Source organism: Heteronotia binoei, chromosome 11, assembly GCF_032191835.1.
Source record: "Heteronotia binoei isolate CCM8104 ecotype False Entrance Well chromosome 11, APGP_CSIRO_Hbin_v1, whole genome shotgun sequence".
NCBI lineage: Eukaryota > Metazoa > Chordata > Lepidosauria > Squamata > Gekkonidae > Heteronotia > Heteronotia binoei.
Window position 1 is genome coordinate 74704557 of NC_083233.1, and position 23733 is coordinate 74728289.

At 48.6% G+C, this 23733-nt stretch overlaps 1 protein-coding gene across 1 annotated transcript in view; it reads left to right on the forward strand.

Annotated features, from left to right (window-relative positions):
* The window catches only part of DHX37 (DEAH-box helicase 37), a 47057-nt gene that overhangs the window by 16132 nt on the left and 7192 nt on the right, over nucleotides 1–23733 (forward strand). The window contains exons 9-23 of the mRNA XM_060249006.1: nucleotides 1453–1554; nucleotides 3402–3516; nucleotides 5975–6070; nucleotides 7714–7784; nucleotides 9501–9648; nucleotides 11039–11115; nucleotides 12064–12296; nucleotides 14253–14364; nucleotides 15664–15770; nucleotides 15932–16120; nucleotides 16408–16532; nucleotides 17570–17686; nucleotides 19316–19488; nucleotides 20836–20950; nucleotides 23123–23260. Coding sequence (XP_060104989.1) covers nucleotides 1453–1554; nucleotides 3402–3516; nucleotides 5975–6070; nucleotides 7714–7784; nucleotides 9501–9648; nucleotides 11039–11115; nucleotides 12064–12296; nucleotides 14253–14364; nucleotides 15664–15770; nucleotides 15932–16120; nucleotides 16408–16532; nucleotides 17570–17686; nucleotides 19316–19488; nucleotides 20836–20950; nucleotides 23123–23260 — 1918 coding nt within the window. The remainder of the gene's footprint in view (nucleotides 1–1452; nucleotides 1555–3401; nucleotides 3517–5974; nucleotides 6071–7713; nucleotides 7785–9500; nucleotides 9649–11038; nucleotides 11116–12063; nucleotides 12297–14252; nucleotides 14365–15663; nucleotides 15771–15931; nucleotides 16121–16407; nucleotides 16533–17569; nucleotides 17687–19315; nucleotides 19489–20835; nucleotides 20951–23122; nucleotides 23261–23733) is intronic.

Here is a 23733-nt window from a genome sequence, read left to right on the forward strand (position 1 = left end):
CACCACTGAAAGCCGCACAATGAGGCCTGCCTTATCTCTTGCTTGTTTCCATGTTTACAAAAATACTTTCTCTGCAAAGGAAGGAATCATGCGAGGGAGAATCCAAAATTCTTCTGCTTCCTAGGAGGAAGGAATCAGAAGATGTCTGTAATGGGCACAAAACACCATGTGAAAGGGTGAATGGCTAGGCGGGTGGCTACAAAGACAGGGCCTTTTCTGTAGTGACACCCTTATTGTGGAGCAGAGTCCCCAAACTCCTTCCTCCTGTTCCAAATTCATTATCTTTCAAGGGTCATGTGAAAGCTGTTTCATCTTCCCATTCTTTTAGTCAGATACAGCTAGGTTTTTGGCCCTCACCTGGGTAGTCCAGCCTAACCTGATCTCATCAGATTTTGGAAGCTAAGCAGGGTCAACCCTGGTCAAAGGGAAACCACCAAGGAAGTCCAGAGTCGCTACTTTAAGGCAGGCAATGGCAAACTACCTTTGAACGTCTCTTGCCTTGAAGAAGATGATATTGGATTTATATCTTGCCCTCCACTCCGAAGAGTCTCAGAGCGGCTTCCAATCTCTTTTATCTTCCTCCCCCACAACAGACACCCTGTGGAGTGGGTGGGGCTGAGAGGGCTCTCCCAGCAGCTGCCCTTTCAAGGACAACCTCTGCCAGAGCTATGGCTGACCCAAGGCCATTCCAGCAGGTGCAAGTGCAGGAGTGGGGAATCAAACCCGGTTCTCCCATATAAGAGTCCACACACTTAACCGCTACACCAAACTGGCTCTCAGGAGACAGACACCCTGTGAGGTGGGTGGGGCTGGAGAGGGCTCTCCCAGCAGCTGCCCTTTCAAGGATAACCTCTGCCAGAGCTATGGCTGACCCAAGGCCATTCCAGCAGGTGCAAGTGGAGGAGTGGGGAATCAAACCCGGTTCTCCCATATAAGAGTCCACACACTTAACCACTACACCAAACTGGCTCTCCGCTGGCTTTAAAAAAAACCCACAGGGTTGCCTTAAGTCAACTGTGACTTGACGGCAAAAAAAGCAGTTTTTAATAACTGTATCGTGGATGAACACCTTTGTTCTCAGTCTGTTAACTTTTTTTTTAAAGTTCTCTCAGTAATTTTTAATTCTCTAAAATGCTTGGAAGCTGGAGATGGGAAAAGTGGGCTGCTTTTACACACACACACACACAAACATTACTTCTCTGATGCTAGTCACTGCCAGGCAGAATGGAAACTCCACATTCAAGAACAGTCTACCTCACAATACCAGTTACTGAAAGGCAATATCAGAAGAAGCTTGTTGTCACTGTGCCTTGCTTGTGGGCTACCGAGGGTCTGGTGGCTGGTCATGTGGGGACAGGGTACTGAACTAGATCTGATCCTTGAGCTGATCCAGCGAAGGCCTTCTTCAGTTCTCCTCGTGTGTAAGACAAGCCTACGATTGTATGTTGACAGAAGGGGCATCCGCTGAAGCTGATTGTTATGTCTGCCACTCTGCGCGTAGAAGACTTCACCACCAACACCAAACTGTTCCCTACGCCACCTCCAATCATACAGGTAACTTTGAGGACACAGGTGGTACAGCAGGTTGTGTGCAGAGTCCCAGGTGCCATTCCTTCCTCTGCCACAAAACTCGCTGGTTGGCCTTGGGCCTGGTCACATGAGCTCAGCCTAACCTACCCACTTGCAAGGCTGAGCTGAAGAAGATATTGGATTTATATCCCGCCCTCCACTCCGAAGAGTCTCAGAGCGGCTCACAATCTCCTTTCCCTTCCTCCCCCACAACAGACACCCTGTGAGGTAGATGAAGATATTGGATTTATATCCCGCCCTCCACTCCGAAGAGTCTCAGAGCGGCTCACAATCTCCTTTCCCTTCCTCCCCCACAACAGACACCCTGTGAGGTAGATGAAGATATTGGATTTATATCCCACCCTCCACTCCGAAGAGTCTCAGAGCGGCTCACAATCTCCTTTCCCTTCCTCCCCCACAACAGACACCCTGTGAGGTAGATGAAGATATTGGATTTATATCCCGCCCTCCACTCCAAAGAGTCTCAGAGCGGCTCACAATCTCCTTTCCCTTCCTCTCCCGCAACAGACACCCTGTGAGGTAGATGAAGATATTGGATTTATATCCCACCCTCCACTCCAAAGAGTCTCAGAGCGGCTCACAAGCTCCTTTCCCTTCCTCCCCCGCAACAGACACCCTGTGAGGTAGATGAAGATATTGGATTTATATCCCGCCCTCCACTCCGAAGAGTCTCAGAGCGGCTCACAATCTCCTTTACCTTCCTCCCCCACAACAGACACCCTGTGAGGTAGATGAAGATATTGGATTTATATCCCACCCTCTACTCCAAAGAGTCTCACAGCAGCTCACAATCTCCTTTACCTTCCTCCCCCACAACAGGCACCCTGTAAGGTGGGCGGGGCTGGAGAGGGCTCTCACAGCAGCTGCCCTTTCAAGGACAACCTCTGCCAGAGCTATGGCTGACCCAAGGCCATGCTAGCAGGTGCAAGCGGAGGAGTGGGGAATCAAACCCCGTTCTCCCAGATAAGAGTCCGCACACTTCACCACTACACCAAACTGGCTCTACACCAAGCTGGTCATCTGTTAGGTCATCTAACTTCCCAGCTATTATTTTTGAAGTAAGTCTCTAGGGTTTTTTGAGGTATACCTTGCCCCTTACATCTCCACAACAAAGGGGCTGACTTTTGGGGGGAAGTGGGGGAGGAAGGAAAGTTTGGGAATTTAGAGGACCTAATAGATCATTAAGAGCCCCATGGCGCAGAGTGGTAAAGCTGCAGTACTGCAGTCAGAGCCTTCTGCTCACAACCCGAGTTCAATCCCAGCGGAAGCTGGTTCAGGTAGCCGGCTCCAGGTTGACTCAGCCATCCACCCTTCCGAGGTCAGTAAAATGAGTACCCAGTTGCTGGGGGGGGGGAGTGTAGATGACTGGGGAAGGCAATGGCAAACCACCCTGTAAAAAGTATGCTGTGAAAACATTGTAAAAGCAATGTCACCCCAGAGTCGAAACGACTGGTGCTTGCTCAGGGGACTACCTTGACCTTTTTAATTGATCATTGAAGTAGTTCAATATAAAAGGATAATATTTCCTTCACTATCCCTATCTAGCTATTGCCAATTTTTAAAAAGCAAACGAAAAGGCACAGATTTGGGAGCTGCCACAGCAATCGGAATGCTACAAGAAATTGTAATGTGGAAGACCCCCTAAAATAGCCAGCACTTTAGACTGAGGGGGTGGGGTTTTAGCTTGGACTCTCAAAAACTTAGAGCCTGCAAATCTTACTGATCTGTATGGGGTTGCTGAACTCTCAAACCCAACTCTCCTACTGCAAATGAACACGGCTGTCCTCCTGAAACTGGCGTTTTCCCTGTAGGTGGATGCCCGGCAGTTTCCTGTAGCTGTTCACTTTAACAAGAGAACCCCGCTGGATGACTACGCTGGGGAGTGTTTCCGGAAGGTTTGCAAAATTCACCGAATGTTACCCTCAGGTAAGTTGGCCACCAAAGGCCCCTCCTGTAGTAAAGAATAAGAAATTAACGCAACTGCATTTGCTGACGGTGATCCAGGGTGATGGTGCGAGAGTTTGTTCCATGATTTCTTATCCGGTAATATATAACGAAAGAGCCTCGTGGTGCAGAGTGGTAAAGCTGCAGTACTGCAGTGGGAGCCCTCTGCTCACGAGCTGAGTTCGATCCCGGCGGAAACTCTGTTCAGGTAGCCGGCTCCAGGTTGACTCAACCTTCCGTCCTTCCGAGGTCGGTAAAACGAGTCCCCAGCTTGCTGCGGGGAAAGCGTAGATGGCTGAGGAAGGCAATGGCAAAGCACCCCGTAAAAAGTCTGCCTTGAAAACGTTGTGAAAGCAACGTCACCCCAGAGTCGCAAACGACTGGTGCTTGCACAGGGGACCTTTCCTTTACCTTTTTAATATATAATGAGCCATATATAATGGCAGAATTTTGCCAGAACATATGAACATATCATGCAGTTGCGTATGAACATATGAAGCTGCCTTATACTGAATCAGACCTTTGGTCCATCAAAGTCAGTCTTGTCTTCTCAGACTGGCAGCAGCTCTCCAGGGTCTCAAGCTGAGGTTTTTCACACCTATTTGCCTGGACCCTTTTTTGGAGATGCCAGGGATTGAACCTGGGACCTTCTGCTTCCCAAGCAGATGCTCTACCACTGAGCCACCGTCCCTCTCCTGCTCTCCAGGGTCTCAAGCTGAGGTTCTTCACACCTACCTGCCTGGACCCTTTTTTGGAGATGCCAGGGATTGAACCTGGGACTTTCTGCTTCCCAAGCAGATGCTCTACCACTGAGCCACCATCCCTTCCTTTAAATTGGCCTTTAAATATACTATGAAGGTGAAGGGCCCTGTCTTGGATGGCCCAGGCTAGCCAGGTTTCGTGAGATCTCAGAAGCTAAGCAGGGTCTGTCCTACTTAATCTTTGGTTGGGGGAGCGCTAAGAAACTCCAGGGTTGCTGTGCAGAAGCAGACAATGGCAAACCACCTCGGAATGTCTCTTGCCTTGAAAACTCTCCATGGTCTGCTCAGACTGGTAGCGGCTCTCCAGGGTCTCAGCTAGAGATCTTTCGTATCACCTGATCCCTTTGAACTGGAGATAGCGGAGCACTAGTTTGGTGTAGTGGTTAAGTGTGTGGACTCTTATCTGGGAGAACTGGGTTTGATTCCCCGCTCCTCCACTTGCAGCTGCTGGAATGGCCTTCGGTCAGCCATAGCTCTCTTATCTGGGAGAACCGGGTTTGATTCCCCACTCCTCCACTTGCACCTGCTGGAATGGCCTTGGGTCAGCCAGAGCTCTCTTATCTGGGAGAACTGGGTTTGATACCCCACTCCTCCACTTGCACCGGCTGGAATGGCCTTGGGACAGCCAGAGCTCTCTTATCTGGGAGAACCGGGTTTGATTCCCCACTCCTCCACTTGCACCTGCTGGAATGGCCTTGGGTCAGCCATAGCTCTCTTATCTGGGAGAACTGGGTTTGATTCCCCACTCTTCCACTTGCAGCTGCTGGAATGGCCTTGGGTCAGCCAGAGCTCTCTTATCTGGGAGAACCGGGTTTGATTCCCCACTCCTCCACTTGCAGCTGCTGGAATGGCCTTGGGTCAGCCAGAGCTCTGGCAGAGGTTGCCCTGAAAGGGCAGCTGCTGTGAGAGCCTTCTCAGCCCCACTCACCTCACAGGGTGTCTGTTGTGGGGGGAGAAGATATGGGAGACTGTAAGCCGCTCTGAGTCTCTGATTCAGAGAGAAGGGTGCGGTATAAAACCACAGTTGTCGTCGTGAACCTGGGACCTTCTGCCGTCTTCTTCTTCATGTCACACGAGCAAAAAGTGATCAGATGAATTTATTTCATCCAGAGTTGCACCACTGGTCCATCTGGTGCCAATGTTGTGTGGTTCTTTGGGGGTATTTTAGAAACGAGCCAAGATGTGTTAGTCTGTCTGTAGCAGCAGAAAAGGCCAAGAGTCCAGTAGCAGACTTTTATCTGGGAGAACCGACTTTGATTCCCCAGCCCTCCACTTGCAGCTTCTAGAATGGCCTCGGGTCAGCCATAGCTCCCGTAGGAGTTGTCCTTGAAAGGGCAGCTTCTGAGAGAGCCCTCTCAGCCCCACCCGCCTCACAGGGTGTCTGTTGTGGGGGGAGAAGATATGGGAGACTGTAAGCCGCTCTGAGTCTCTGATTCAGAGAGAAGGGCGCAGTATAAAACTGCAGTTGTCGTCGTGAACCTGGGACCTTCTGCATGCTAAGCAGATGCTCTGCCACTGAGCCACGGTCCCTCCCTAGAGGGCAGGATGCCCTGGCTTAGCATCCATGAAGGTCCGCAGAGATGAGAAATTATTTTTGTTGGAGGGGAACTGAGAAGCAGATGCTGGCGCTTCTGGCAGCTTTCCTTTGCTCTGATCAGGGACGCTTTCTTGTCTTGCAGGAGGCATTCTGGTGTTCCTCACGGGCCAGGCCGAAGTGCATTCGCTCTGCAGGAGGCTGAGGAAGTCTTTTCCTTTTCACAGGAATGTGCCTCAAGGTACCCCACCCCCACACCTCCATAGCCTTTATTTAAGAGAAGCCATGTTGGATCAGGCCAGTGGCCCCTCCAGTCCAACACTCTGTGTCACATAAGAACATAAGAGAAGCCATGTTGGATCAGGCCAATGGCCCATCCAATCCAACCCTCTGTGTCACATAAGAATATAAGAGAAGCCATGTTGGATCAGGCCAGTGCCCCTTCCAGTCCAACACTCTGTGTCACATAAGAACATAAGAGAAGCCATGTTGGATGAGGCCAGTGGCCCATCCAGTCCAACACTCTGTGTCACATAAGAACATAAGAGAAGCCATGTTGGATCAGGCCAATGGCCCATCCAGTCCAACACTCTGTGTCACATAAGAATCTAAGAGAAGCCATGTTGGGTCAGGCCAATGGCCCATCCAGTCCAACGCTCTGTGTCACATAAGAACATAAGAGAAGCCATGTTGGATCAGGCCAATGGCCCATCCAGTCCAATACTCTGTGTCACATAAGAATCTAAGAGAAGCCATGTTGGATCAGGCCAATGGCCCATCCAGTCCAACACTGTGTGTCACACAGTGGCCAAAAAACCAGGTTGCATCAGGAGGTCCATCAGTGGGGCCAGAACTCCAGAAGCCCTCCCCGTGTTGCCCCCCCCCCTCCAAGCACCAAGAATACAGAGCATCACTGCCCCAGACATAAGAGAAGCCATGTTGGATCAGACCACTGGCCCATCCAGTCCAACACTCTGTGTCACACAGTGGCCAAAAAAAACCCAAGTGCCATCCGGAGGTCCACCAGTGGGGTCAGGACGCTTGAAGCCCACCCACTGTTCCCCCCCAAAAGCACCAAGAATACAGAGCATCACTGCCCCAGACAGAAAGTCCCACCAATAAGCTGTGGCCAATAGCCACTGACGGACCTCTGCTTCATATGCTTATCCAATCCCCTCTTGAAGCTGTATCTACCTGTGGCAGTGAATTCCACATGTTAATCACCCTTTGAGTGAAGAAGTGCTTCCTTATTGATTTACTTTATATCCCACCCTTCTCCCAACTGGAGACCCAGTTTGGTGTAGTGGTTAAGTGTGCGAACCCAAAGTGGCTTACCTCATTGCCTCTCCCCTGGTTTATCCTCACAACAACCCTGTATGGTAGGTGAGGCTAAGAGTGTGTGATTAGCCCAAGGTCACCTGGTAGTCTTCAATGGCAGGCCCAGCAATTGTTATGTGCCCGGCAGTTGTTCTGAGTTTCAGACTTTTGTGTCTTTGAACATCTTGCCACAGAGCTCTGGCTTGACCACCCACCACAACACAGAATCTGCAATGCACTTTTTATTTGTTGAGGGTTTGGCTTTTTTGTCAATGGAGGTGCTTCTTTTGGTGCAGTGGTTAAGTGTGCGGACTCTTATCTGGGAGAACCGGGTTTGATTCCCACTCCTCCACTTGCACCTGCTGGAGTGGCCTTGGGTCAGCCATAGCTCTGGCAGAGGTTGTGCTTGAAAGGGCAGCTGCTGTGAGAGCCCTCTCAGTCCCACCCACCTCACTGGGTGTCTGTTGTGGGGAAAGAAGATATAGGAGATTGTAAGCAGCTCTGAGTCTCTGATTCAGAGAGAAGGGCGGGGTATAAATCTGCAATTCTTCTTCTTTTTCTTTTCAGGTAGGGAAGACAAGGAGGATTCGGTGGAAGAAACCAAGAAATTTAAGAAAGCCAAATGCAGCAAAAAAGTGGTACGTGCAACAGCCAAAATCGCTGGTGGAAGGCAGGTGTTTTTCCCATGCAACAAAGCCTTACAGATCTACCCTGGAAACAGTTTGTCATGCCACTGTCCTGTTGAAGACACTAAGAATATGACTTTCTTTTCAACTTCCTTTTTTTGTGTCTCTTCTACTTTTAATGTGTTAACTTTCATGAGGACTAGAAATTTTCTTTTACGTGCAGGTTAAAGATTTTTAGCTGTGTGGAAGTTCCTCGTTAAGCTATATGCAGTCTGCATCATTTCCCTTTTATTGAACAGCCCCAGATGGCCTTTTAGTGTCACGAAGACTATTCTAAGTCTGCCTTGCTCATGTGTTCCTTTCCTAATAAAGAAGGAGGAAAACACAATTTGCAGACTTCTTCTAGAACAGAAAAGAAAAAAAAAGAATGGAGAAAACCTTTGTAACAATAGGGAAAAGGGAGATATACAAACGTACCAGAGATTATCAAGTATGTAATCACAAATTCCAATGTGTAAAGTTTGAGAAATAAGGAGGCTGAAATAAAGAGCACCTGTTGAAGCCCAATGAAGCCATGTTGGATCAGGCCAATGGCCCATCCAGTCCAACACTCTGTGTCACACAGTGGCCAAAAAAATTATATGTACATATATATACACACTGTGGCTAATAGCCACTGATGGAACTCTGCTCCATATTTTTATCTAACCCCCTCTTGAAGCTGGCTATGCTTGTAGCTGCCACCACCTCCTGTGGCAGTGAATTCCACATGTTAATCATCCTTTGGATGAAGAAGTACTTCCTTTTATCCGTTTTAACCCAACTGCTCAGCAATTTCATCGAATGCCCATGAGTTCTTGTATTGTGAGAAAGGGAGAAAAGTACTTCTTTCTCTACTTTCTCCATCCAATGCATAATCTTGTAAACCTCTATCATGTCACCCCGCAGTCAACGTTTCTCCAAGCTAAAGAGCCCCAAGCGTTTTAACCTTTCTTCATAGGGAAACTGTTCCAACCCTTTAATCAGTCTAGTTGCCCTTTTCTGGACTTTTTCCAATTCTATGATATCCTTTTTGAGGTGCAGTGACCAGAATTGTACACACTATTCCAAATGAGACCGCACCATCAATTTATACAGGGCCATTTAAATCCCAGCTAAAAGAGGTTAAAACCAATTGACTAAGCAAAAGCCGACAAATCAAACCAATAATTCAGACCCAAGGGAAATAATGTCTCTAGAGTAAAAATCCAATAGGCTTCCCTTTGGAGTAATAACCTCTCTGTACCTGGTAAGAACTGGGTGATATTCTGCCAGTGCCTAAAAACCTAGTTTGTAGGTAAGTGCTGGTTTTGCATGAAACGAGTCACAGATTTCTGCATCATCAGTCGGTCTTTAACCTCTTTTAGCTGGATTGTATCAGTGCACAGTGTGCTTTTTCTCTCTAGGAAGAGATTGTATAATTGAATACTCTCCCTTCAGAAGTGATCTTGCACCCATATAAATTGGGCTTTGACAGGCACTCTTTCCTTCAGCCTTTTTATTTCTCAGACATGTTGCAAGTTGTGATTACATACTTGATCATCTCTGGTACATTTTGCACATCTCCCTTTTTCCCCCCTCCTAGAACAGATCGTTCATTACGTTACCAATGAGCTATTCTTCCTCTAAACAGTTGGATGTTTAGAAAGCCCTTCTCAAGCCTTCCTATTCCCCCCCCCCCTTTTCTAGACCCTGCCTAAAATTGATCTGGATAACTACTCAGTCATGCCGGTTGACGAAGGAGACGAGGATAGAGATGCCGGAGATGAGGATGACGAAGATGCAGACGTTGCGGGTTCAGATCTTGATCTCGACTTGGGAGACAATGGCTTGGAAGGTGGTTTGCCTTTTGGAAGTATAAGAGGCTCGTTGTTTGACACCAAACGTTAAATGTTGTTTTCTTGCTTTCCACACAGAGGCCCTCCTGTTCTCCATTTTATCCTCACAATGAATTTCATGGCTGAGGGGGGATTTGAACCCTGGCTTTCCCAGCCCTATTCAGATACTCTAAGTCAGAAATACCCCAATTTTATTGAACCTGTGGGCACTTTGAAATGTTGAGAACAGGTAGGGGTGCCACAGCAAAATGGCAAACATGGGGGCCTAGTTGAATTGGAAAATGTGACAAGAAGTTGGGAGGTTCCAAGTCACAAAGGTGGATGTTTCTGAAGAGGTCCTCTCTGCAGATCCAAAGGTGATACTTGCTAGGGTCCCCCAAAGCATTTCCAGCTCTGGAGAAGTGGAGCAAAATCAGGATAGGCTCTGTGCTGCAGGGAGGAAGTTCGGGGGCACCAGGAAACACATTAGCAGATGCCACGGTTTCCATGGGAACAGCATTGGAAATGATTATACCAGCTGTCCTAGTTTGCAGAATGCCCCTGATTGCCTGGTGGAAATTGTTTTTGACCACAGGCAAGTAAGCAAATTTCTGCCAGCATTCTTGTTGTTGAAGAGAAGACAGTTGCTGCTTAGTGCTACCTGGAGTTGATAGCCCCAAGTTACATGAAGCTGCCTTGAGAGCCAGTTTGGTGTAGTGGTTAAGTGCGCGGACTCTTATCTAGGAGAACCGGGTTTGATTCCCCACTCCTTCACCTGCAGCTGCTGGAATGGCCTTGGGTCAGCCATAGCTCTCGTAGGGGTTGTCCTTGAAAGGGCAGCTTTTGGGAGAGCTCTCTCGGCTCCATCCACCTCACAGGGTGTCTGTTGTGAGGGAGAAAGGTAAATGAGATTGTGAGCCAGACTTTGAGATTCTGAGTAAAGGGTGGAATATAAATCTAATTTATTATTATTATTCTAAATCAGACCCTGGGTCCTTCAAAGTCGATATTGTCTACTCAGGCTGGCAGCAGCTCTCCAGAATCTCATGCTGTGAACTTTCACATCACTTCTTTCCTGGTCTATTTAATTGGAGATGTCAGGAACTGAACCCGGGACCTTCTGCATGCCAAGCAGAAGCTCTGCGACTGGGACCCAGCCCCTCCCCAAGTTCCTGAAACTTGCTGTTGCTTGTGTTTTACTGTTGTTAATACTGCACCGTAGATGTGCATTTCTTATTATTTGGTTTTTCCTCTCCTTTTGTTTTCTCTTCACGGTTGAACTCTAATTTGCAAGCTCTTTGGGGCAGGGGTTTCTCCTGTATTCTGATGGGAATGACAAACGAATGATCAGCCAGTCAGCAGACCGCTTGAATGTATAATTGTGTGTGTCTTTGTTTAATGTGGACGCAGATGAGAAACCAGACTCTTCCCTTCCACTGTACGTTCTTCCACTATACTCCTTACTGGCGCCAGAAAAACAAGCTAAGGTAAAAATCCTTCTTTTCCACCTCCTTCCAGTGATATCACTAGAAAATGTGACATTGCAGTGAAATAGAATGGGAAGATGCAACCTTATTGGTTCCTGGCTGCAGCGCATTTTGATGGCAAAGTGAAAAATGTGCACAATTGAACCGTTACTATAGGATAGTGCAGGGATGACCAAACTTGCTTAATGTAAGAGCCACATAGAATAAATGTCAAGGTGTTTGAGGGCCGCAAACATGTTTGAGAGCCTCAAGACAGGAAGGAAGTCAAATAGATGAGGGGGGAGGGGGAAGGAAAGCAACTTTAAATGCATTCTTCAAACTGCTGGCTGGCTTGGCTTAGAGAATTGATTTAAAGAGAGAAATGCCTTCTCCAAGCTGGCCGATGGAGCGGTGGCGGCTTCACGAACTACATATCGTGTGAAAGAGCCTCATGTGGCTCCCGAGCCACAGTTTGACCATCCCTGGGATAGTGTATCTGACCACGGCATCAAATTATCCAGAGTAAGGCCCCTGATATCTTTGTCTTCTGGTCACAGACAATAATCATTAAAAAAATTCCATCTTGGTGAAGTTATGAGAAATGATTGCTGTACTATATGGTCAGGAGCCATCCCATAATATCGTTTGTTCGACAATTGAGGAAGGCCAGTGGGCCAAAACGCATATCGTCCAGGTCAATAAATGGTATTTTTTGGTTGCCGTTGTCGGTTTTGATTCTTAATTGAGGCTATCGCTGGGGCCAATATCTTTTTTTAAAATTTACTTTGCTGTAAGTACATGTGTTTTTGTCAATATTTAATGTTTTTAATGTGACTAATTATCGGATCTATACACTCAGATCTTTTTAACCTTTAGGTTCTTAATTCAGTTCTGTTTGTGTTAAGCCCCCCCCTTTTTTTTTTCATTTTCTGTTTTTCGCTAACTCAAACACTCTGTGTTTCATCCCAGGTTTTCAAGCCCCCTCCTCCTGGGACACGGTTGTGCGTCGTGGCCACCAACGTGGCGGAAACGTCTCTGACAATTCCTGGCATCAAGTACGTGGTGGACAGCGGGAAAGTCAAGAAGCGTTTCTATGACAAAATCACCGGGGTTTCATCTTTCAAGGTCACCTGGACGTCTCAGGCTTCTGCCAACCAGCGGGCCGGCCGAGCAGGCCGCACAGAACCGGGCCACTGTTACAGGTGAGCTGCCATTTTGTGGCCAGAGATCCCCAGAGAATTCTGGGAGAAGCTGCATACCCTCGGTGCGTTCCACTGGCGTTTAAAATTATGGTATATGGGTGTGGGAGATGATCTTCATCGTTTCATGATCATCCAAAAAAGACACGCCTGCCTGTGTGGCCAAAAACAAACCACATCATGCCTTTTTTTAGGAGTAACCGAAGCGAAACACAAATAGTGTGGCAGCTTTTGAGTCCTGCAGGCTAAATGGTGCAAACTAGAAAAGAAAGGGGGTAAGATAGATTTTTCAGGTCATGATGTTAAAGGCTTTTTCTTACCAGCCTCTGTGTGCTCGATGCCAACAGGCAAGTTGGTACCTTTGGCGTCAGGTCACAACCTGCTGCCTCTGGGATCGTGGCAAGTTAGAGCCTGAGGTTTGACCATTGGAGGCTCGAGTAAGGGGGAAGAAGGACAGCAGGCAGGGAGGGAAGCTGGCAGGCCAAATTATGGCTCAGGGAAGGTGATGGGCAGGAACTAGGGTTGCCAACCTCCAGTCAGGGCCAGTTATTAAAACTGATCTCCTGACAACTGAAATAATTTTTTCTGGAGAAATGGCTGCTGTGGAGGATGGAGAAACGGCTGCTGTGGTATTTTGTTAAGGTCCCTCCCCTTTCCCCAGGCTCCGCCCCCAGATCTCTGGGAATTCTCCCAACCGAGTGTTGGCACCCTTAGCAGAAACACTTGAACCAAGTCAAGCTGGGATCCAATTTTTGGCACGGATAAAGATCCCAGAGAGAGGAGAAAATGAGGAAGTATGTCACAAGGCAGCTCTGGTCAGGTCGCCAGGGACCCATAGGGAGAGGGAGGTGCCATACTCAGACCAGGAAAAGGGGGATGATGTGGGTGCTGTGCCATAAGAACATAAGAGAAGCCATGTTGGATCAGGCCAATGGCCCATCCAGTTCAACCCTCTGTGTCACACAGTGGCCAAAAAACCCAAGTACCATCAGGAGGTCCACCAGTGGGGCTAGAAGCCCTTCCACTGTGCCCCCCCCCCCAAGCACAAAGAATACAGAGCATCACTTGCCCCAGACAGAGAGTTCCAATGATAGGCTGTGGCTAATAGCCACCGATGGACTTCTGCTCCATATGCTTATCCAATCCCCTCTTGAAGCTGGCTATGCTTGTAGCCGCCACCACCTACTCTGGCAGTGAATTCCATGTGTTAATCACCCTTTGGGTGATGAAGGACTTTCTTTTATCCGTTCTAACCCGACTGCTCAGCAATTTCATTGAATATCCAGGAGTTCTCGTATTGTGAGAAAGGGAGAAAAGTACTTCTTTCTCTACCTTCTCTATCCCATGCCATCTAAAGGGGTAGGGCTGTCTGTCTCCAGTCCCAGCTGATCTCAACACCTGGCTTTATAGGGAAGAAGACCCATTCAGCCCTCCCTTCTCCCCCTGAGAACGTATGAGAACATAATGAAGCTGCCTTATAGTGAATCAGACCCTCAGTCCATCAGAGTCAGTATTGTCTACTCAGTCTGGCAGCGGCTGTCCAGGGTCTCAAGCTGAGGTTTTTCATGCCTACTTGCCTGGACCCTTTTTAGTCGGGATGCCGGGGATTGAACCTGGGACCTTCTGCTTACCAAGCAGATGCTGTACCACTGAGCCACCATCCCTCCCCTTAGGCCTATGAACATATATGAACATATGAAGCTGCCTTCTACTGAATCAGACCCTCGGTCCATCAAAGTCAGTCTTGTCTACTCAGACTGGCAGCGGCTCTCCAGGTTCTCAAGCTGAGGTTTTTCACACCTATTTGCCTGGACCCTTTTTAGTTGGAGATGCTGGGGATTGAACCTGGGACCTTCTGCTTACCAAGCAGATGCTCTACCACTGAGCCACCATCCCTCCCCTTCCATTGGAACATGCTTAGCAGCTGCTTCTTTCCCCCTCCCGGTCTCTTTGTGGCAGGCTGTACTCTTCGGCCGTCTTCAGCGACTTCGAGAAGTTCAGCTCTCCAGAGATCACCAGGCGACCTGTTGAAGATTTAATTTTGCAGATGAAGGCACTCAATATTGAAAAGGTGGGGATTGGGGTTTTTTCACAGTCTGTCCTTGTTGGGGGGAGGGGAGGAGGCTGCCCTTCCCAGCTGATTTAAAAGCCACAGATCTCAAAGCGCAAGGCAGGCTCTCCCGCCCCTCCCCGGCTTTGTCACTTGGTCTGTTCTGTGGCAGAGGCCCTCCTAGTGTATCCCAGCGAAAAACAAGAGTCTTCTGACACCTCAAGATGCCAATACAATGGAGAGCCAGTTTGGTGTAGTGGTTAACCCGACTGCTCAGCAATTTCATTGAATGCCCACGAGTTCTCGTATTGTGAGAAAGAGGGAAAAGTACTTCTTTCTCTGCCTTCTCTATCCCATGCATAATCTTGTAAACCTCTATTATGTCACCCCACAGTCGACGTTTCTCCAAGCTAAAGAGCCCCAAGTGTTTTAACCTTTCCTCATATGGAAAGCATTCCAACCCTTTAATCATTCTAGCTGCCCTTTAATCATTCTAGCTGCAGTCGACGTTTCTCCAAGCTAAAGAGCCCCAAGTGTTTTAACCTTTCTTCATATGGAAAGCATTCCAACCCTTTAATCATTCTAGCTGCCCTTTAATCATTCTAGCTGCAGCCGATGTTTCTCCAAGCTAAAGAGCCCCAAGCGTTTTAACATTTCTTCATAGAGAAGGTCGAAATGCGTCAGGATAGAGTCTAATGAGGGCCCCCTAAATGGTTTAAGCTTTCTACAATAGATACATGTATGTTGGCTTATGATTTATTTTACAGTTTGTTTTTAACGTTTGGCCCTTTAATTGCATATTAACCTTCGAAGTTTCTTACTCCAGTTTTTGGGTTAAGCTTCTTTCCCCTCTTTGTTTTTCCTTCTTCTGCTGCAGACCCAATATGTCTACCGGAAACCGTCTAACTTTTAGTTGAGTTCTATAGAGCCTGAGCCGCTAATGAGATTTAAGCTTGGCATCTTCCAACTGGAAGGTTCTTTGTGGTAGTCCTGGCCAGGGCTTTTATTGTAGCAGGAACTCCTGTACATATTAGGCCACACGCCCCTGTTATAGCCAATCCTCCAAGAGCTTACAGGGCTCTTCTTACAGGGCCTACTGTAAACTCCAGGAAGATTGGCTACATCAGGGGTGTGTGGCTTAAGATGCAAAAGAGTTCCTGCTACAAGAAAGCCCTGGTTCTGGCGCAGGGATTGGCTTAAATACAGATTGCTCACTAGTGCATGGTTGGATCTGAATCGGAACACTCCTTATCCTGTCGTTGTGGAAATTACCTGTCCTCCCCACTCCCTTAACGATGGCTGTCCCTTTTGCGTTTGTAGGTGGTCAACTTCCCTTTCCCAACACCCCCGCCGACGGACGCCCTCGTAGCGGCCGAGGAGTTGCTGATCGCTCTGGGGGCCTTGCAAGAGCCCCCCAAATCTGGAAGGTAGAGCACGTCCTTCTCAACGTCCCCTGAATCATTCATCTCCTGCCCCCACTAATTGTTCGGCTGATACTACTCTCGGATGGCTCCGTCAGCGTCAGCTGACTTTAAAGCATCAGCTCTGAATGGCTTTATCATGTCTGGAAAACGTTCTCTTCTTGCAGGCCGGGGAAACTCCAGGAGGCAAAGCTGAGCTGTCCCATCACCCCCCTGGGGGCCACCATGGCATCGTTTCCGGTGGCGCCCCGTTACGCCAAGATGCTTGCTCTCAGCAGGCAGCACGACTGCCTGCCCTACACCATCACCTTAGTGTCCGCCTTGACCGTGCGTGAGATCTTTGAAGAGTTTGACAGGTGAGGCTTCACCCGGAAGCATTCAGCAAGGGCCCTGTAAAAGGCCAGCTGGCTCGATCGCCTGGGGCGAGCTTCAGTATGCCGCAGGCGAACAGGGAGGGAAATGTTGGTGAAAGTTTCCTTTCGTTTTTAAACTGACCCATTTGGAAGCCATGTGCAAGTTCTGTGGGAGAAAGGAATTGTGGAGGTTGTGTTGGGGGGACTCGGTTGTACAAGTAGGTTGTGGCCGCTAAGGTGGCAAAAGCAGATCCCAAATTACTCTGGGTTTTGTGTGATCTTTGCTACAGACCTGCCGTGAGCGAAGCAGAACAGGAGATGCTCAAGGGGAAAAGGGCACGGGTGGTACAGATGCAGCGGACCTGGGCCGGCCAGGGACCCTCTCAGAAATTGGGAGACCTCATGGTAATGCTAGGTACGTTGTTCAGATGAAAGCCTCTCTTTCCTCATTTAGGGGGAAAAAAACTTTGTTCCTTGAGTGGGGAAAGTAAGAGTCCGTATATTTTTTATGAGCTACGTAAGAACATAAGAGACGCCATGCTGGATCAGGCCAGTAGCCTTTCCAGTCCAACACTCTGTGTCACACAGTGGCCAAAAAAAAAAACACCCACTAGGTCCACCAGTGGGGCCAGGACACTAGAAGTCCTCACACTGTTGCCCCTCCCAAGCACCAAGAATACAGAACATCACTTGCCCCAGACAGGGAGTTCCATCCATACCTTGTGGCTAATAGCCACTGATGGACCTCTGCTCCATAGGCTTATCCAATCCCCTCTTGAAGCTGTCTATGCTTGTAGCTACCACCACCTCCTGTGGCAGTGAATTCCATGTGTTAATCACCCTTTGGGGGAAGAAGGACTTCCTTTGATCTGTTCTAACCTGACTGCTCAGCAATTTCATTGAGTGTCCACGAGTTCTTGTATTGTGAGAAAGGGAGAAAAGTACTTCTCTACTTTCTCCATCCCATGTGTAATCTTGTAAACCTCTATCATGTCACCCTGCAGTCGACGTTTAAAGAGCCCCAAGTGTTTTAACCTTTCTTCATAGGGAAAGTGTTCCAAACCTTTAATCATTCTGGTTGCCCTTTTCTGCACTTTTTCCAATGCTATAATATCTTTTTAGAGGTGCGGTGACCAGAATTGTACGCAGTACTCCAAATGTGGCCACATCATCGATTTATACAGAGGCATTATGATACTGGCTGATTTGTTTTCAGTTCCCTTCTTAATAATTCCCAGCATAGCTTGGCCTTTTTTTACTGCAGTCGCACACTGTCTCGACATTTTCAGTGAGTTCTCTACCATGAGTGTAACGCATTCGGATGACAACAGTTAGCAAAGGACCTGACAGTTGGCAGCTAAGAGCAGAGAAGTTCTCGAGTTAGAACCCTTGCTGAGATTCACGTTCTTTTGTTGCATTCCTGACCTTGCATGTTGTGACCTTCTCTGGCAGGAGCCACGGGTGCCTGTGAGTATGTCGGATGCACGCCCAACTTCTGCAGTGCGAACGGCCTGCGCTACAAAGCCATGGTAGAAATCAGGCGTTTGCGGGGACAGCTCACGACAGCAGGTAAGGCCCCCTGGGGGACCATTCACGGCCCTCTACTTTTGGGTAGAGCTGTGGCTCTGTGGGAGAGCATCCACTTGGCATGCGGAAGATCCCAGGTTCAATCCCTGGCATCTCCAGTTTCAAAAGCTCAGGTGAAAGGCAGTGGAGTCTTGTGAGCGCAACTTCTACCTTGTGAGCAAGTGGCATTAAAGTTGTGAGCGAATGCATGAATTAGTTTGCTGTGGGGCATTTTTCCTGAGCTAAGGCAAAAACGTGCGGACTGGAGGCTAAAAAGCTGTGAGCTGGCTCACACTACCTCAGTTTAGAGAGAACACCGGTGATAGGTGACGTGGAACACCTGCACCTGAAGTAGTGTTGCCAATCCAATTCAAGAAATACCTGGGGACTTTGGGGTGGAACCAGGAGACTTTGGGGGTGGAGCCAGGAGCAAGGGTGTGACAAGCACGATTGAGCTCGAAAGGGAGTTCTGGCCATCAACTTTAAAGGGACCGCACACCTTTTAGATGCCTTCTTCTCTCCATTGGAAATAATGATGGATAGGGGCACCTTTTTGGGGGACTCTCAGAATTGGGCCTCCTGGTCCAATCTTTTTGAAACGTGGAGGGTGTTTTGAGGAGAGGTACCAAATGCTATGCTGCAAACACACACCCAGAGCCCTGCAGATCTATTCTCCATTATACTCTATGGGAATCGGTCTCCATAGGGAATGATGGAGTGCCCAGCAGACATTCCCCCCCCCCACTTTCTGATGACCCTAAAGGCAGGGGAAGAGTCATCAAACTGGGGGATCCCCTGCCTTCATCCGGGGATTGGCAGTCCTAACCTACCAGGCTGAGTGGACAGTACTGACGTTGATGGACCAAGGGTCTGAGTCAGTAGAAAGCAGCTTCACATGTACAACGTAACCAGTGTTGCAGTCCCTCATGCCAAGGAATCTTCTTTTCATCTTCTTTTTCTGCCCATCGTACTTGTTAAAAGTCAGTCAGTCTCTCTCTCTGTTTCTCTCTCTCTCTCTCTCTCTCTGTGAACCCAAATCCTAAGTATTACTTTCTGCCACCTGCCAAAGGGAGAGGAAAGTTAGAATATATGTTTGGCAAGAGAAAGAAAGGAATTCTGGGGATCATGTCAAGCACCCGATAGCTGTATTAACAAGGTTTACCTAGTGGTGACCAAAGCAGCCATTAGAAAGGTCGGCCCCAACCATTTCTTGAGGAACTTTAGAATGTCTTGAAGAGCAGTTTCCCCAACTGTTTATTAGGGTTGCCAGCCTCCAGGTGGTGGCTGGAGATCTCCCATTATTACAGCTGGTTTCCAGGTGACAGAGATCAGTTCACTTTGAGAAAATGGCCTCTTTGGAAGGTGGGCTTTGTGACATCATACCCCATTGAAATCCCACTCCTCCTTCCCCTGGCTCCACCCCCAAAATCTCCAGGTATCTTCCAGCCTGGAGCTGGCAACCTCACCGTGAATGGCTTCTTTCCACAGATTGGGCCACCCCGATTTTGGTTTTCTGTGTTGTAGCAAGTCACACGTTTTATAGCAATCGCCTGGGCCTTCTTAATCCGCTCTTGCTCTCTCCACCCTTCTGAGACCCTCTCTGTTTCTTGTGCTTTCTTCTGGTGCTTCAAGTGAACTCTGTCTGCTCCGACGCCAACCTCTTCGTTGACCCCAAAATGAAGCCCCCGACGGAGACCCAGGTGACCTACTTGCGGCAGATAGTCTTGGCGGGGTTGGGAGACCACGTTGCCCGAAGGATCCAAGCAGAGGAGCTCCTCAATGAGAAGGCGAAAAACGGTTACAAGGTAGATCATGGAGGCAGCATCCCGTTAGTTCGGTTACTCCCTTGTCTGTTTCCTTAAATTATCTGTAGCCTCCTGCTATGGCAGTACTATGCCAGCTTAAGACAGCCGAGATCCCAAAAGGCTTTTTTTGAAAATGTGAAAAAGCTTGGGAAACCTGCTTATAGAAGAGTTGCATCTCTGTGTGAGTTGCCGATCTGGGCACATTTCTTGATTTGAAGACGGTGGATCCAGGGCAACAGCTCTTACAGAGAGACCACAGAAAGCAGATAATGAGACTTCTACAGCCAGGTAAGGTTTGTTTGGGCCTCTGCATCAGTCCAATGGGAGAACCGGGTTTGATTCCCCACTCCTCCACTTGCACCTGCTGGGATGGCCTTGGGTCAGCCATAGCTCTGGCAGAGGTTGTCCTTGAAAGGGCAGCTGCTGTGAGAGCCCTCTCAGCCCCACCCACCTCACAGGGTGTCTGTTGTGGGGGAGGAAGGTAAAGGAGATTGTGAGCCGCTCTGAGACTCTTCAGAGTGGAGGGCGGGATATAAATCCAATATCATCTTCTTCAATGACACAGCTGCATGTGATGCGGGAGTATTAGCCATCCTGGAAGAGGCTGATTACTAGAGCTGTGAATCATGCAGAGATGCAGCAGAAGCCCCCTCTGTGGGTGGGGCTGGGGACTGACAAGAGCCTGGACTTGTTTGCACTGATGTGAGGGCACACTAGAGCAGCCCCGTGGCGCAGAATGGTAAAGCTGCAATACTGCAGTCCAAGCTCTGCTCACGACCTGAGTACGATCCCGGAAGGTAGCCAGCTTGAGGTTGACTCAGCCTTCCGTCCCTCCGAGGTCGGTAAAATGAGTACCCAGCTTGCTGGGGGGGGGGGGGGGCGGAGTGTAGATGACTGGAGAAGGCAATGGCAAACCACCCTATAAAAAGTCTGCCAAGAAAATGTCATAATGTGACATCACCCTGTGAGTCAGTAACAACTCAGTGCTTGCACAGGGGACTACCTACCTTTACCTTTTTTTTTTTAACGGCACACTAACAGCTGGAATGTCCTGGTGTTGCTATCTGAGAGGTTTTTCCTTGAGCAGAAAACCCATCTGCACAGGGGTTATAAAGAGCTGCAAACTTGGGGGATCTTGGACCGGGTCAGCAATTTTACACCTCTTGACCTATTTCCAGATTCGTATGAGTTAGCACAGCAGTGTGGAGGAGAGGAAGCTGCAAAACGCACGCACACGCAGCCGGGACTTAACCTTTTTAAAGCTTGAACACCTGCGATAGTGGTGATGGTTAGTGGCCTTCTGCCTGCACATCTTGCCTGGCTCAACCTTTCCCCCCCTCCCTGCAGACTCCCCTTCTGGACGATCCAGTCTTCATCCACCCAAACTCCGTCCTCTTCAGACAGCTGCCGGAGTTCGTGGTCTATCAGGAAATCGTCGAGACCACAAAAATGTACATGAAAGGTAACCGCCTGCTCCTTTCCGGGCTTCCTTTCTCAAGAGTCAGCAGGGCTTTTTCTGTAGCAGGAACTCCTTTGCATATTAGGCCACACCTCCCTGATGGAGCCAGTCCTCCAAGGGCTTACAGTAGGCCCTGTATGAACAGCCCTGTAAGCTTTTGGAGGACTGGCTACACCAGGGGGGCGTGACCTAATATTCAAAGGAGTTCCTGCTCCCAAAAAAGTCAGTGAAAGCTAATTGTGTCTGGCACAGCTGTTTGCAGTAACGTTGGTGTTACTCTGTTCAGTACGTACAGGTGACTGGCTCACCCGCAGCGCAGGAGAAGGGGACACGGGAGTTTTTTCAGAAGCTCATGCTGTACCCTGTTGTTCTCTGGAATGTGTGTTGCAGTCAGGTAGATCTTTGCAGTCCGCATGCAGGCCACACACACTGGGTACTGTGCCTCTGCTGTAGCTCTCACTGCCGAGAGCTACAGCGCAGGCACAGTGTGTGACTGCACAGATGACCACTCGAAGATCATAAGTTACAGATAAGGGCTTTTTCTGCAGCAGGAGCTCCTTTGCCTATTAGGCCTCACCCCCTGATGTAGCCAATCCTCCTGGAACTTACCGTAGGCCCTGGAATAAGAGCCCTGTAAGCTCTTGGGGGATTGGCTACCTCAGGGGGATGTGGCCTAATATGCAAAAGAGTTCGTGCTACAAAAAAAGGGCCTGCAAACAAGGCCCTGTTTTTCTTAGGAGGTCCTTGGTTGATATGGGTCACATGAAGCTGCCTTCTCCTGAATCAGATCTTTGACCCATCAGGATCGTTATTGTCCACTCGGACTGGCAGCAGCTCTCCAAGGTCTTCTGCTGAAATCTTTCACATCACCTACTGCCTGGTTCTTTTTAATTGGAGACACCAGGGATTGAACCCTGGGACCTTCTGCACACCAAGCAGATGCTTTACCACTGAGCTTTACCACTGCACACCAAGCAGATGCCCTTCCCTGAGTAAACATGGCCAAAGTTTCTACCCCCCCCCCCCCTCCATCCCAGCATCTCAGAAGACATCCAGAATCCTTTGCAGCACACGCAAGCAATCCTCCCTCTAAGTTGTGGAGTCTTGGGAGCAAAAATTCTACTTGGTGAGCTACTGGCATTAAAGCTGTGAGCTGCTGCATCAGTTAGTTTGCTCTGGTGCCATTTTTTTTCCTGAGCTAAGACAAAAATGGGTGAGCCAGAGGCTAAACAACTGTGAGATAGGTCACACTAACTCGACTTAGGGGGAACACAAGTACATCAGCAGTGAAGGTAATGTTGCCCAGGTTCCCTTTTTTAACATATGATAAGCTTATTTTAAAAATTCCAAGTTGTACAGAACTTTGTTGGATGTAGTATCAAGTAGATTAATTGCACACCCAACAAAATTCCACTGTGCGTACAGTACTATGGTATATATAACTTTGTAGAACATCTTAGAATCATAGAGTTGGAAGGTACCTCTAGGGTCATCTAGTCCAACCCCCTGCACAATGCAGGAAACTCACAAACACTTCCCCCTAAATTCACAGGATTTTCATTGCTGTCAGATGGCCATCTAGCCTCTGTTTAAAAACCTCCAAGGAAGGAGAGCCCACCACCTCCCGAGGAAGCCTGTTCCACTGAGGAATCACTCTAACGGTCAGGACTTGAAGATGGTGATCATATCACCTCTCAGCCGCCTCCTCTCCAGGCTAAACATCCCCAGCTCCTTCAACCTTTCTTCATAGGACTTGGTCTCCAGACCCTTCACCCATCTTCGTCGCCGTCCTCTGGACCCGTTCCAGCTTGTGTATATCTTATTTAGCATTTACGCTAATGTCCAGTTCGCCAATCAATCAATAAATACATATATAAATAAATATCTTATCAAGGATAAATTAACCGATAATTGGGCTAGAACTTTTGACTCTTAAGCTAAGAATAATGCCTTGCTCCATCCCAAGCCAAACGAAAGGGAATACTTAAATGAAAAGAGAATAGATTTTCTTCTTTTTTTATCATCAAGGGCAAATAACCCTATTCTTATGCTGCGGCAGAGAACATTTTGTACTTCAAAACTTGCCGTTCCGTGCTTCCAAGGGCCAGACTGTAGAAAAGCTGGATTTTTTTTTTTTTTACCACCTGTCTTTTGCTCCTTCTTTCTGATCTGCAGGTGTTTCGGCAGTCGAGCCAGAATGGATTCCCCTTCTCTTGCCTCTGTACTGCCACTTTGAAAAGCCGCTGGAACATCCGCCCCCCTCTTACTGTCCAGAAACGGGCAGTGTCAAATGCCACAGGCCCAGCGCCTTCTGTGAGTTCTGTGGGGTTGTGTTTCTTTCTCAGGGGGGAGCGAACGTTTTGCCAGGGATTGTTTTTTGAATGCTGCCGAAAGTCTCCCAAGTCGCCAACCTTTTCTAGCCCAGAGCCACAGTCGGAATGCTGGCATATGGTAGGCAGAGGCACAAAATGGCTACCGCAGAAGGCAGAGCCGAGCGAGCCACAAAATGGCTGCCACAGTGTACCTTCAGGCACGCAGTGAAGAAGATCCTTGTGCTGGGGTGGCAGCTGTTGCAAAGCAGCGTTTTTTTTTTAAATCTACATGGCCAATCAGTTCTCCAGTGGGCAATCAGACCTCTTATTGGGCAAAAGCCCCACACGGCCATGCCTGCTTTCAAAAAACACTTTGTGGGCATCAGAAAGGGAGTCGGCGAGTATCATGGCGCCTACAAGCATCACGTTTGGGACCCCTGAGTCACCCTAATGATCTGTGTTGGACGTACAGAT